This window comes from Carcharodon carcharias, chromosome 5 (genome assembly GCF_017639515.1).
Source record: "Carcharodon carcharias isolate sCarCar2 chromosome 5, sCarCar2.pri, whole genome shotgun sequence".
NCBI classification, from domain to species: domain Eukaryota; kingdom Metazoa; phylum Chordata; class Chondrichthyes; order Lamniformes; family Lamnidae; genus Carcharodon; species Carcharodon carcharias.
The window spans coordinates 26536829-26551082 of record NC_054471.1 but is presented as its reverse complement, the minus strand read 5'-3'; the positions used below and the strand labels follow the sequence as shown (position 1 = coordinate 26551082).

Sequence of the window (14254 nt, the reverse complement as noted above, 5' to 3'; positions counted from 1 at the left end):
ATGAATTGTTGTTATAAGTTTATATGGGAGGGCGAGGTCTTGAGCATTTGCTTGAAAATTGACTTCCTTCGAGGGAGAGAAAGAGAGAGAGAGACATGCCTTCTCAAGATTAGACTTATGTTCAAGATAGTGGCTTTCAGAAGGTGATACAGTTATTCAGAGGTGGGTGTTATTGGTGGGTGTAGCATGGAGGGGGGGCCTGTTTCCAGGTGGACGTGGCTGGGTGTGGAGGGGGCTGTTTCAAGATGGACGTGGCTGAGTGAGGTGGGGCCTGTTTCAAGATGGACGTGGCTGGGTGTGGAGGGGGCTGTTTCAAGATGGACGTGGCTGGGTGTGGAGGGGGCTGTTTCAAGATGGACGTGGCTGGGTGTGGAGGGGGCTGTTTCAAGATGGACGTGGCTGGGTGTGGAGGGGGCTGTTTCAAGATGGACGTGGCTGGGTGTGGAGGGGGCTGTTTCAAGATGGACGTGGCTGGGTGTGGAGGGGGCTGTTTCAAGATGGACGTGGCTGGGTGTGGAGGGGGCCTGTTTCAATGCAGACGTGGCTGGGTGTGGAGGGGCCTGTTTCAAGATGGACGTGGCTGGGTGTGGAGGGGCCTGTTTCAAGATGGACGTGGCTGGGTGTGGAGGGGGCCTGTTTCAATGCAGACATGGCTGGGTGTGGAGGGGCCTGTTTCAGTGCAGACATGGCTGGGTGTGGAGGGGCCTGTTTCAATGCAGACGTGGCTGGGTGTGGTGGGGGCTGTTTCAAGATGGACGTGGCTGGGTGTGGAGGGGGCTGTTTCAAGATGGACGTGGCTGGGTGTGGAGGGGGCTGTTTCAAGATGGACGTGGCTGGGTGTGGAGGGGGCTGTTTCAAGATGGACGTGGCTGGGTGTGGAGGGGGCTGTTTCAAGATGGACGTGGCTGGGTGTGGTGGGGGCTGTTTCGAGGTGGACGTGGTTGAGTGAGGAGGGGGCTGTTTCAAGATGGACGTGGCTGGGTGTGGTGGGGGCTGTTTCGAGGTGGACGTGGTTGAGTGAGGAGGGGGCTGTTTCAAGATGGACGTGGCTGGGTGTGGTGGGGGCTGTTTCGAGGTGGACGTGGTTGAGTGAGGAGGGGGCTGTTTCGAGGCGGATGTGGCTGGGTGGGAGGCCTGTTTTGAGACGGACAAGGCTGGGTGGTGGGGGCTGTTTCGAGGTGGACGTGGCTGAGTGAGGAGGGGGCTGTTTCGAGGCGGACGTGGCTGGGTCTGGAGGGGGCTGTTTCAAGGTGTGTCTGTATTCACCTGGTTCTTTTCTTACCTATTCCGCCATAGCCAGAAAATCTCCTACAGTAACTTCTCTTCTATCTCTGCACTGGAACCTTCAGTTTCCCCAAGGATGTATCCTTGACCCCCTCCTACCTCTCATCGACATGCTGCCCCTTGCCAGCAACATCTGAAAATGCAACATCATGCTTCACATGTATGCTGACAACACCCAGCTCTACCTCACCAACACCTTGACCCTCTTCAATGTCTAAATCATCAGACTGCTTGTCCAACATCCAGTATTGGATGGGCAGAAATTTCCTTCATTAAGTATTGGGAAGACTGAAGTCATTATCTTCAGTCCCAACCTCAAACTCCATTCTTCTGGCAGTTGTGAGGTTGGACCAGACTGTTCGCAACCTCTGTGTCATATTTGATTCTAAGATGCGCTTCCAACCACATATTCACGACATCATTAAGAGCACATAATATTGCCTGACTGCACCTTTGTCACAGCTCCTCTGCTGCTGAAACCCTCATCCATTACAGCTAGACTTGACTTTTCTAAGGCATTCCTGGCCTGCCTCCCATCTTCCAGTCTCCATAAACTTAAGCTCAGTCAAAACTCTGCTGCCAGTATTCTAACACGAACCAAGTCCCTTATCACCTCTGAACTCACTGGCCTACCTCTCCATATCTCTGTAACCTCCTTCAGCTCTACAACCCTCCAGTATAGCAGCACTGTTCTAATTCTGGCCTCTTACACATCCTTAATTCTAATCGCTGCACCATTGCTGGCCAGGCCTTCAGCTGCCTAGACCCTAAGTTCTGGAATTTCCTCTCTAAACCTCTCTCTCCTCCTTTTACAATGATCCTTTAAAAGCCACCTCTTTGGCCAAGCTTTTTCTCGGTGTTTGTCATGAAGCTATTAATGTATATATTATTGGAAAATATTTTTCTTTTAAAATAGAGGTTTAGTCTGTGGGTGTGTCTTAATTGGATTAAAGCCAGCTAGTCTGGGTGCTTTGATGTGTATTAGATTTGGTATGGAAGAGAGATAGAGTACATTTGCATTTTTTGAATAGACCATTCAAGAAATGGGGTGAATTCTGGCACCTAGTGAGCAGAGACCAAGCGATATGTTTATATTGCTAATAAAATTGGCACTATAAAAGAGGTTTTATTGTTAGAAAAGGCTGGTGTTACAATGAGAATTTACATTCAACGGGCTGTGTGTGCAGAGCAGAGGCAATGTGAGATCAAAAGCAGCTGTAAACTTCCAACTGTCTCCACAGGAACCAAAGCAAAAAGGACCTCATTTGAAATTTGTAAGGTGAAAATGCTTTGCCTGGTGTTTGGTTTAGTCTATGGGTCGCTGTGGCCTTAATGGAGATTAGTTTGGGAATTTGATAAAAGTCATGATCGTAGTAATTTGTAGCCATGTGTATGTATTTAACTTGTGTAAATTAATAAAATGTTTCATTTAGCTTAATATAAAATCTCTCGAACTGGTGGTCTGATTCCTGAATTTAGAGTTGCATCTCAAACATAACACTTAAAATTATAGGTTATGACAGTTGTTTAAAGTTTCCCTCTGGGTTTTTTTAAAATAACTCAGCTTTACCCAACTGCATTGGTCATAAGCGTTAAATTTCATTTGGTAATGCTCTTGTGAAGCCCCCAGGATGCTTCACTATGTAAAAGGTTTTATAAACACAAGCAGCAATTATTGTGGTGTGTCTGGTGGGGATTGCTGGGCAGTGGATGTGGCTGGTGAGGATGTTCAAAGGAGGTAGTCTGAATCAGAGCAGTGTCGAACTCCCTACCCATCTTGGCGACCCTTAAGACAGTGAAGCTGTGAGAAAGCGTCAGTGAGACTAAAGGTTTGGTAACTTGGCATATCTTCCAGTTAGAGAAAGCAGGTCTTGCTAGTCTGCTTTGAAACATGAAGGGAGAAAGGTCAGTGTACGTGTTTATAACGGAGTCTAATGATGATTCTCCTGAGGTTGAAACTTGCATATCTAAAAGGTGTTTAAAATGATTCAAAGAGTTGATAAATTGACAGAGAGAAACTATTTCTTCTGGTGGGAGCTCGGAACGAGGGGAGATGGACCTCACCTTGAGAGCTGGACTGTTCCGAGGTGATGTCAGGAAACACCACTTCACACAAATGGAAGTCGCAAACTCTTTCCCACAGGAAAGCAGCTGAGGATCCGTTGAAAATGTCAAAACTGAGATTTTTTTGTTAGGCAAGGGTATTAAGAGTTACGGAAGCAAGTTGATGGGGTCCAGATTAGCCCTGAATTATTTGAATAGTGGAGGAGTCTCCAAGGGTCTGACTGACCTATTCCTGCTCCTATGTTCCTTTTGATTTTCCTTTAAAAAGTGAAATAGGCTAGACTAGACCTGTTTTATAACTTATTGGAAACTACATTGGTTATATGAGGTTTACCAATAACACTACCACACGGTACATTGCCCAAGACCTGGCACCAGGGGAAAACAGTAAGATAAAAGCAAAAAACTGCAGACGCTGGAACTCCAAATCAAAAATAAAAATACCTGGAGAAACTCAGCAGGTCTGGCAGCATCGGCGGAGAGGGACGCAGTTAACGTTTCAAGTCCAAATGACCCTTCAACAGAACTAAGTAAAAGTAGAAAAGAGGTGAAATGTAAGCTGGTTTAAGGGGTGGGGGTGGGGGGAACCAAGTAGAGCTGAATAAAGAGTCAGTGATAGGTGGAGATAACCAAAAGATGTCACAGACAAAAGGACAAAGAGGTGTTGAAGGTGGTGATATTATCTAAGGAATGTGCTAATTAAGGGTAGAAAGCAGGACAAGCAAGGTACAGATAGCCCTAGTGGGTTTGGGGTGAGGGGAAGGGATCAAAACAGGCTAAAAGGTAGAGATAAAACAAGGGATGGAAATACATTTAAAATAATGGAAATAGGCGGGAAAAGAAAGATCTATATAAATTATTGGAAAAAAGGGGATTGGAAAGGGGGTGGGGATGGAGGAGAGAGTTCACGATCTAAAATTGTTGAACTCAATATTCAGTCCGGAAGGCTGTAAAGTGCCTAGTTGGAAGATGAGGTGCTGTTCCTCCAGTCTGCGTTGAGCTTCACTGGAACAATGCAGCAGGCCAAGGATGGACATGTGGGCATGAGAGCAGGGTGGAGTGTTGAAATGGCAAGCGACAGGGAGGTCTGGGTAATGCTTGCGGACAGACTGAAGGTGTTCCGCAAAGCGGTCACCCAGTCTGCGTTTGGTCTCTCCAATGTAGAGGAGACCGCATTGGGAGCAACAAATGCAGTAGACTAAATTGTGGGAAGTGCAAGTGAAATGCTGCTTCACTTGGAAGGGCTGTTTGGGCCCTTGGACAGTGAGGAGAGTGAAGGGGCAGGTGTTGCATCTTCAGCGGTTGCATGGGAAGGTGCTATGGGAGGGGATTGAGGTGTAGGGGGTGATGGAGGAGTGGACCAGGATGTCCCGGAGGGAACGATCCCTGTGGAATGCCGCCGGGGGGGGGTGAAGGGAAGATGTGTTTGGTGGCGGCATCATGCTGGAGTTGGCGGAAATGGCGGAGGATGATCCTTTGAATGCGGAGGCTGGTGGGGTGATAAGTGAGGACAAGGGGGACCCTATCATGTTTCTGGGAGGGAGAAGAAGGCGTGAGGGCAGATGCACTGGAGATGGATCGGACACAGTTGAGGGCCCTATCAATGACCGTGGGTGGAAAACCTCAGTTAAGGAAGAAGGAGGACATGTCAGAGGAACTGTTCTTGAATGTAGCATCATCGGAACAGATGCGACAGAGGCGAAGAAATTGAGAGAATGGGATGGAGTCCTTACAGGAAGCGGGATGTGAGGAGCTGTAGTCGAGGTAGCTGTGAGAGTCGGTAGGCTTATAATGAATATTGGTGGACAGTCTATCACCAGAAATTGAGACAGAGGTCAAGGAAGGGAAGTGTCAGAGATGGACCACGTGAAAATGGAGGGGTGGAGATTGGAAGCAAAATTAACAAATTTTTCCAGGTCCAGACGAGAGCATGAAGCAGCACCGAAGTAATCATCGATGTACCGGAGAAAGAGTTGTGGAAGGGGGCCGGAGTAGGACTGGAACAAGGAATGTTCCACATACCCCATAAAGAGACAGGCATAGCTGGGGCCCATACGGGTGCCCATAACCACACCTTTTATTTGGAGGAAGTGAGAGGAGTTGAAGGGAGAAACAGTATGATCATATACAGTATGTTAGAGCTCCCCTTAGTGGAACTAAACAGTACTGCAGCAGCACAGCGCTTAGAAAAAGAACTATGATTCACAGCCAGAGCTATAGTTACATTAGCAATGTGGACAAACGTCACAGCCAGTCTAAACACAAGGCCCCAGAAATCACATCCATCTGAGAGAGTAAACAGGTTTCTTTATCATCTCACCTGAAAGAAGAAACCTCTGACAGTGTGGTATACCCTCAGTACTGCACAGATCAAATAAAAAATTTAGGAGGAAATTCTTTACACACAAAGTGGGGATATGGAGTTTCATCGAATCTTAGAGCACAGGAAGAGACATTTCAGCCCATCATGCCTGTGCCAGCTCTTTTGAAAGAGCTAATTAGGCTCACTCCCATGCTGTTTCACTCGACTCATTCTTGGGATGAAGGCTTATCCTATGAAGAAAGGTTGAGCAGGTTGGGCCTACACCCACTGGAGTTTAGAAGAATGAGAGGTGATCTTATTGGAACATATAGGATCCTGAGGGGATTTTATAGAGTGGATACCAGGAGGGTGTTTCCTCTTGTCGGGGAGACTAGAACACACGGACACAGTCTAAAACAAGAGTTCTCTCTTTTAAGATGGAGATGAGGAGAAATTCTTTCTGAGGTTTATTAGTCTGTGAAATTCTTTTCCTTAGAAAACAGTGGAGGCTGAGTCATTGAAGTTATTCAAGACCAAGTTAAATTTTTGGTAGACAAGAGAGGTTATGGTGGGTGGGCAGGAAAGTGGAATTGGGGCCACATCTGATCAGCCATGATCTTATTGAACGGCAGAGCAAGCCAAATGGCCTAACCCTGCTCCCATGTCCTATATTTGCTTTAACCCAGGCTGAGCAGAGCCAATAATCACGAGTTTAGAAGAATGAGTGGTGATCTTATTGAAACATATAAGATTCTGAGAAGCTTGACAGGATGGATATTGACTGAATGTTTCCACTTGAATGGGAACCTAGAACTAGGGGGCACAGTTTCAGAATAAGGTGTCTCTCAATTAAGACAGAGCTGAGGAGGAATTTCTTCTGAGGGTGATTAATCTTTGGAATTCTCTTTCCCTGCGAGCAGTGGAGGCTGGCTCATTGAATATATATCAACATCTATCTACAAAGGAGTTCAGGGTAATGGGGGACAGGCAGGAAAGTGAAGCTAAGGCCACAATCAGATCAGCATGATTTTATCGAATGGCGGAGCAGGCTTATCATATTTCTTATGATCTGTTGAGCGATGTTACCAATCTAGAAGCTTCTATGTGGCTGGTGAAGACACAAGGGGGGTGCAGAGAGGTGCTGTGCTGCTACAGAGAGGAATTTAAAGGGCAACAATCGCCCTGTTCTTCAAGCAGTAGTCCCTGGGAGACTCCAGACAATCCTAACTGAAATGTCATCGCAATACAGCTTACCACCCTGGAATGAGTTTTAACCCACAATCTTCGGATTTAGAAGGGAGCGTGCTACAATTGAGCTAAAGCTAACCCCAAACTCCAATTTTTGCATTGGGAGTCATTCCCGATATTTCTCCATGCCGCTGCCACTTTGCGTTAACAGTTTTATTCCCCCCCCACCCCTTGCACTTGACAGGATAACGATCCACTTTTGGGTCAATCGCCTTGGAAAAGCAAACTGTCGGCCACTGAAGGAGACACGCTTGGAGGATTTCCTATTGAATTCCTTATTCAGGTGGTGAGTATGTGTGTTTAAATATCAAATGTTCTTATAAATATTAAGAGTTTTTAAATAAATTCATAAATTATATTGAGCAAATGGAAGAAATTCATGTAAGAGGTATGGAGCTGAGAAATGGGCATCATCCAGCTTGGTTAATGAGACTGAAAAACAGGCACTAACCAACAAATGCGAAACAGGCTTTCACTCAAAGTTTTGATTACATCCCCGATTGAGTGACTCATTGCAGAGCCTGAATATGGTGTATGAAATTGCACACGTCACTTTGCTCCAAGCAGTGTGGCACAAGGTGCATGCACAACTTGTGGTTTAATATCTGACTGTCAATCTGTACAGTGCAGTTGCTTTCACAGGTTAGTGCTGTGGAATCCTCTGCAAATAATGACACATTGTACGACACTAAATTCTGAAAGATCTGATCAGCTGCCCACAGAAAAGCATTGCAGGAAGTGAGTGTGTCCGTCATATTCTGCATGTGTGCATCTCTTTCTGTTTTTCACAACTTTCTTATTACCTCCTTTATATATTACTTGTACAACAGGGTTCCCTGTGCACCAACTGCAACCTTTTTATTTTTATGTAATTAAACTTTACAAATCTGAACTCCCTGTTTAGGCTGCATTTGGAGTATTGGGTAGCGCTCTGGGTACCCTGTTGTAAGAGGAATATTAAAACTACGGAAGGAGTAAAGAAAAGATTAATAACATAAGAAATAGGAGCAGGAGTAGACCATACAGCCCATCAAGTCTGCTCGACCATTCATACGAGCATGCCTGATCTTGGACCTCAATTATACTTTCCCACCGGATCCCCATAATCCCTTGATTCCTCTGTCAGTCTCAGCCATGCATATATTCAACAACTGAGCACTGGGACCCTCTGGGCTAGAGAATTCCAAAGATTCGCAATCCTTTCAGTGAAGAAATTCCTCCTCATCTTAGTCTTAAAGATTGATCCTTTATCTTAACACACTGTCTCCCAGTTCTAAACTCCCCTGCCCCAAGGGAAACAGCCTTTCAGCATCTACCCCACTCCCTACCAGGCCCCATTAAGCAGCCTCAGAATATTTCAATCATATCACCTTGGATTCTTCTAAACTCTGGAGAGTATAGTTCTGTTTTACTTCATCTCTCATGGTAGGAATCAGCCTAGTAAATCTTTGCTGCAGTGCCCCTCAGGGAGGTACATCCTTCCTTATGTAAAGGTTCCACCTCAACCGGTGGAATTAATAGTTATTAGGAGGCTACAAATTTACTAAGGCAGCGAAGAATGGTATCTAATAGAGATGGCGCCAGGTCAGATGGTAAATATATGCACATGTATGTTTGATGAGACAGGACTGAGCTTGATAGTTGAATAACCTGCTGATCTTCCCTGTCACATGCAACACTTGGGTTAGCTACCAGAGCGCTGCCAGTTTCCCTGGCATGAGATTACTTTAGCAGAGGGGGAGAGAGGCTGGATCATTAAGTATATTCAAGGCTGAGATAGACAGATTTTTAATCAGTAAGGCAATCAAAGGTTATGGGGAAAAGGCAGGAAAGTGGAGTTGAGGATTATCAGATCAGCCATGATCTCATTGAATGGCGGAGCAGACTCGATGGGCCGAATGGCCTGCTTCTGCTCCTACATCTTATAGTCACTAAGCGGCACAGGAACGGAGGTCCTGGCCATGACGCTCATGCAGTGCAAGTGGTTTTTGTCATAGTGCAATATCCTGTGAATTTCTATATTTGCTGTACATAGCACAGTTTGCTGTAACTATCGAGTAACCATCCCTCGTATCAAGTTACTTATCCTCATTGTGCGGAGAGGAAAACAATTTCCATGCCATGTGGAGCCACAGCAAGTTCATCTTCATTGTCTGATTCCTGTTACCTTTGTCTTACCTTTTAGACAAGATTATCAAAAATTCTCATGATCAAGAAAGAACACATCAAACAGTTAAAAGAAATGAACACGGAAGCAGAGAAACTGGTAAAGGCTCTTCCCAGTTTTTTTCCCTCAGGCTTTAAGTAAAGCACTTGATTAATGATTGTTTTCTCCAATGGTTGTCCACCCAGAGATTGACATTGATTTTGGTGTTGGTTGAGGGAATGCTGATGGGCGGTCCTGGTGCCCTGACTGCTCTTCTTTTTCCCCGTTAGATCAGCCGGATGTTTGACATGCATCACCAAACCCATCACCAAAGTAATTTCCATAAAGGGTCCTCCCCAAGCCACAGAGTTCTGCCTGCCTGATGTAGAGTGTGGGTTCTCTCTTTCCCATAAGAACCCATCCCACCCACTGAATCCCAGAGAGCTTAGGTTGCTAGAACCTAGTCTTGGTAGCCCCAGGTGTGCACAGGCAACCAGGGAACAAAGGGTGGGGGAGAGGGGGTAGGGTGATGTTGGAAGAAATTGTTGGTTTCCGCGGAGGGCACAGAGTGCCCTACCAGAAACAGGCGTGGAAACAGAGTCCATTATAACTTCCAAAAGGGAAGCAGACATTGGAGAAAAATAAATTGTACGGGGATAAGACACGAAAGTGGACCTAAGCTGGTAACTCTTTCAGAGAGCTGGCATAGGTGCAGTAGGCCAAATGGCCAGTATCGGTGCTGCTTCTACGTGTCACCTAACCATTTCCCCTTCCGTTACCAATATTAACCATATAGTCTTATCAATGCCATAAGGCACTGGTGTCCCTGGCTGTACTAACATGAATGTGGCCATGTTTTCTGGCAACTAGTGCAGGCCAACAACCCTGATTGCCTGGATATTGGAGAAGGCACAGTGGCCACTGATGTAGATGTGAACCGAGACTCAGAGAACCAGATAGATTTTATACTGTGGCTGCTGAGGGTATCCGCCCCACAATGTTGCTGCTACAGGGTGGGTTTGTACAAAAAAGCATTCTGGTAACTGAATTTCAAAATGATAACAGACCAAATTTCACCTATCTTATTTTCTACCATCCCAGCAGTCACATGATAGAACAGTAATGAAGTTGAAGTTGTTGACTAGTCATAGCAATGAATCTGTATTGATTAGTCAACAACAGACCCAAACGTGAGACAAGGATAACTCCCTATTGGAATGGAGGGGTTCAAAATGTTCTGGAACCTAGGCCCTAAGTTACCTGTTCCTCCCAAACATGTTACACATACCACGCATCATGTCTCAAATTACGATATGTTATGTATCAAAATATTTTCTGAAGGTGAACTATCAATTCTAGCATAATAAAAAGATCCCAAGGCATTACACCTGTACAGGCTCGTGTGTGTCGTAAGTCACAGCATATAGACGTTGTAGAAAATCTATTGGCATTTTTTTTTACTCATTCACGGGATGTGGGCGTCGCTGGCTGAGCCAGCATTTATTGCCCATTCCTAATTGCTCTTGAGAAGCTGGTGGTGAGCTGCCTTCTTGACATGCTGCAGCCCATGTAGTGTAGGTACACCCACAGTGCTGTTAGGGAAGGAGTTCCAGGGTTTTGACCCAGTGAGAGTGAAGGGACAGCAATATATTTCCAAGTCAGGATGGTGAGTGACTTGGAGGGGAACTTCCAGGTGGTGGGGGTTCCCATCTATCTGCTGCCCTTGTCCTTCTATATGGTAGTGGTCGTGGGTTTGGAAGGTGCTGTCTAAGGAGCCTTGGTGAATTCCTGCAGTGCATCTTGTAGATGGTACACACTGCTGCTACTGTGAGTCAGTGGTGCAGGGAATGAATGTTTGTGGAAGGGATGCCAATCAAGCGGGCTGCTTTGTCTTGGACGTTGTCAAGCTTCTTGAGTGTTGTAGGAGCTGCACTCATCCAGGCAAGTGGGGGGTTTCCATTACACTCCTGACTTGCACCTTGTAGATGGTGGACAGGCTTTGGGGAGTCAGGAGGTATGTTACTCATTGCATGATTCCTAGCCTCTAACCTTCTCTTGTAGTCACGGTATTTATATGGTTAGTCCAGTTCAGTTTCTGGTCAATGGTGACCCCCAGGATGTTGATAGTAGGGGATTCAGTGATGGTAATGCCATTGAACATCAAGGGAGATGGTTAGATTCTCTCTTGTTGGAGATGGTCATTGCCTGACACTTGTGTGGCGCAAATGTTACTTGCCACTTGTCAGCCCAAGCCTGGATATTGTCCAGGTCTTGCTGCATTTTGACATGGACTGCTTCAGTATCTGAGGAGTGGCGAATGGTGCTGAACATTGTGTAATCATCAGCGATCATCCCCACTTCTGATCTTATGATGAAGCAGCTGAAGATGGTTAGGCCTAGGACACTACCCTGAGGAGCTCCTGCAGTGATGTCTTGGAGCTGAGATGACTGACCCCAACAACCACAGCCATCTTCCTTTGTGCTAGGTATGACTCCAACCAGCAGAGAGTTTTCCCCCTGATTCCCATTGACTCCAGTTTTGCTAGGGTTAGGTGTGATGCCACACTCGGTCAAATGCTGCCTTGATGTCAAGGGCAGTCACTCTCACCTCACCTCAGGAGAGTTCAGTTCTTTTGTCCTTGTTTGAACCAAGGCTGTAATGAGGTCAGCAGCTGAGTGACCCTGGCAGAACCCAAACTGGACGTCAGTGAGCAGGTTATTGCTAAGCAAGTGCCGCTTGATAGCACTGTTGATGACCCCCTCATTACTTTCCCGATGACCGAGAGTAGACTGATGGGGCGGTAATTGGCCCGGTTGGATTTGTCCTGGTTTTTGAGTACAGGACCTATCTGGCCAATTTTCCACATGGGCGGGTAGATGCCAGTGTTGTAGCTGTACTGAAACAGCTTGACTGGGGATGTTGCAAGTTCTGGAGCACAAGCCTTCAGTACTATTGCTGGAATATTGCCAAGGCCCATAGCCTTTGCAGCATCCAGTACCTTCAGCCATATCTTGATATCACATGGAGTGAATCGAATTGGCTGAAGACTTGCATCTGTGATGCTGGGGACCTTCGGAGGGGGCCGAGATGGATCATCCACTCGGCACTCCTGGCTGAAGATTGTTGCAAATGCTGCAGCCTGATCTTTTCCATTGCTGTACTGGGCTCCTCCATCATTGAGAATGGAGATATTTGTGGAGTCTCCTCCTCCAGTGAGTTGTTTAATTGTCCACCACCATTCACGACTGGATGTGGCAGGACTGCAGAGCTTAGATCTGATCCATTGGTTGTGGGATTGCTTAGCCCTGTCTATCACCTGCTACTTATTAATTATGCTATTTGGCATGCAAGTCGTCCTGTGTTATAACTTCACCAGGCTGACACCTCATTTTTAAGTATACCTGGTGCTGCTGCTGCTCCTGGCATGCCCTCCTGCACTCTTCATTGAACCAGGGTTGATCGCCTGGCTTGATGGTAATGGTGGAGTGGGGGATATGCCGGGCCATGAGGTTACAGATTGGTACAGATTTGAGTACAATTCTGCTGCTGCTGATGGTCAACAGCACCTCATTGATGCCCAGTCTTGAGTTGCTAAATCTGTTCAAAATCTATCCCATTTAGCAAGGTGGTAGTGCTGTATGTTTTTCCCACTTGTTGGTTCTTTCACCACCTGCCACAGAACCAGTCTAGCAATTATGGTCAGTAGTGGTGATACCGAGCCAGCCTTGGTGATGGACATTGAAGTTCCCCACCCAGAGTACATTCTGCACCCTTGCCACCCTCAGTGCTTCCTCATCAACATCAGTTGAGGGAGGGCAGTACGTGGTAATCAGCAGAAGGTTTCCTTGCCCATGTTTGACCTGATGCCATGAGACTTCATGGGGTCCGGAGTCAATGTTGAAAACTCCCTCCTGACTGTATACCACTGTGCCGCCACCTCTGCTGGGTGTGTCCTGCCAGTGGGACAGGACATACCCAGGGATGGTGATGGTGTCTGGGACATTATCTGTAAGGTATAATTCCATGAGACTGATTATATCAGGCTGTTGCTTGACTAGCCTGGGAGGCAGCTCTCCCAATTTTGGCACTAGCCCCCAGATGTTAGTCGACAGGCTGTAATTGCCATTGTCGTCTCTGGTCCATCCGGTTTTATTCCTTTTTCTTTTTTTGTGACTTTGTGGCAGTTTGTTACTCTGAGTGGATTGCTAGGCCATGTCAGAGGGCATTTAAGAGTCACATGTAGGCCAGACCTTCCCTAAAGGGCATTAGTGAACCAGATGGGTTTTTACAGCAATCAACAATGGTTTCATGGTCATCATTAGACTTTTAATTCCAGATTTTTATTGAATTCCAATTTCACCATCTGCCATGGTAGGATTTGAACCCAGGTCTCCAGAGCATTACCCTGGGTCCCTGGATTATTAGTCCAGTGACAATACCACTATGCCATCGCACCCCCCCCCCCCCCCCCCCCGCCCCTATTGCTTGAGGTACAATCAAGTAAATAATGTGGAAAACAGATATCAAGCTGGGAGAGGTAGGATTAGAAAACTGGCCAGAACCTTGGTGAAGAGATGTGTTTTCAGGAGATTTCTTTAAAGGCAGAGAGAAGTGTTTAGGGAGGGAGTTCCACAGGATAGGCACAACCATCAATGGTGGGACATAGGAATGGGAGTGCGCGAAAGGTCAGAGACATAGAATGGAGTGTTCTGTGGTAGGGCTGGGGAGGGCAGTAATATAAGGCTGGAAGAGTTTGTACGAATGGGAAGTGAAACCATGGAGGGATTTGAAGACAAGGTCATGGATTTTACATTTGAGACCTTCAAGGGTGTAAATTAACCTAGGTCAGTGAGGACTAGGCTGGTGATTGATCTGAGGGCAGGAGGGGGAGGGGATTTGGGAGTGGCCCTCTGCAGGACACCAGTTTAACTCAGAGTTTACAGGTGACAGGAGGTCTGTATATTGAGGATTCGAGTGGTGAAGTCTGGAGATGATGAAAACATCAATGCAAGTTGGTGAAGAGGCTGAAGTGGGCAACACTTCAGGAAGTGGATGGACTTCGCAATAGAAGGATAAAGACCTGAAACCCACCTCAAGGTCGAACAGAATGGGATAATTGTACCATCTGGTTCATCTTGAGGCAGTGCCCGGGGAGGGAACTGGGCATCACTGGCGATGGAGCGAAGCTTGTGGTGGGGACCAAAGGAAA

The 14254-nt window shown here is 46.5% G+C and overlaps 1 protein-coding gene across 4 annotated transcripts in view; it reads left to right on the top strand.

Annotated features, from left to right (window-relative positions):
• Nucleotides 1-14254, top strand: part of lin9 (lin-9 DREAM MuvB core complex component) — a 96554-nt gene that overhangs the window by 69757 nt on the left and 12543 nt on the right. For all 4 annotated transcript variants that reach the window (XM_041188892.1, XM_041188895.1, XM_041188894.1 and 1 more), the window contains exons 10-11: nucleotides 7083-7184; nucleotides 9084-9164. In XM_041188892.1, coding sequence (XP_041044826.1) covers nucleotides 7083-7184; nucleotides 9084-9164 — 183 coding nt within the window. The remainder of the gene's footprint in view (nucleotides 1-7082; nucleotides 7185-9083; nucleotides 9165-14254) is intronic.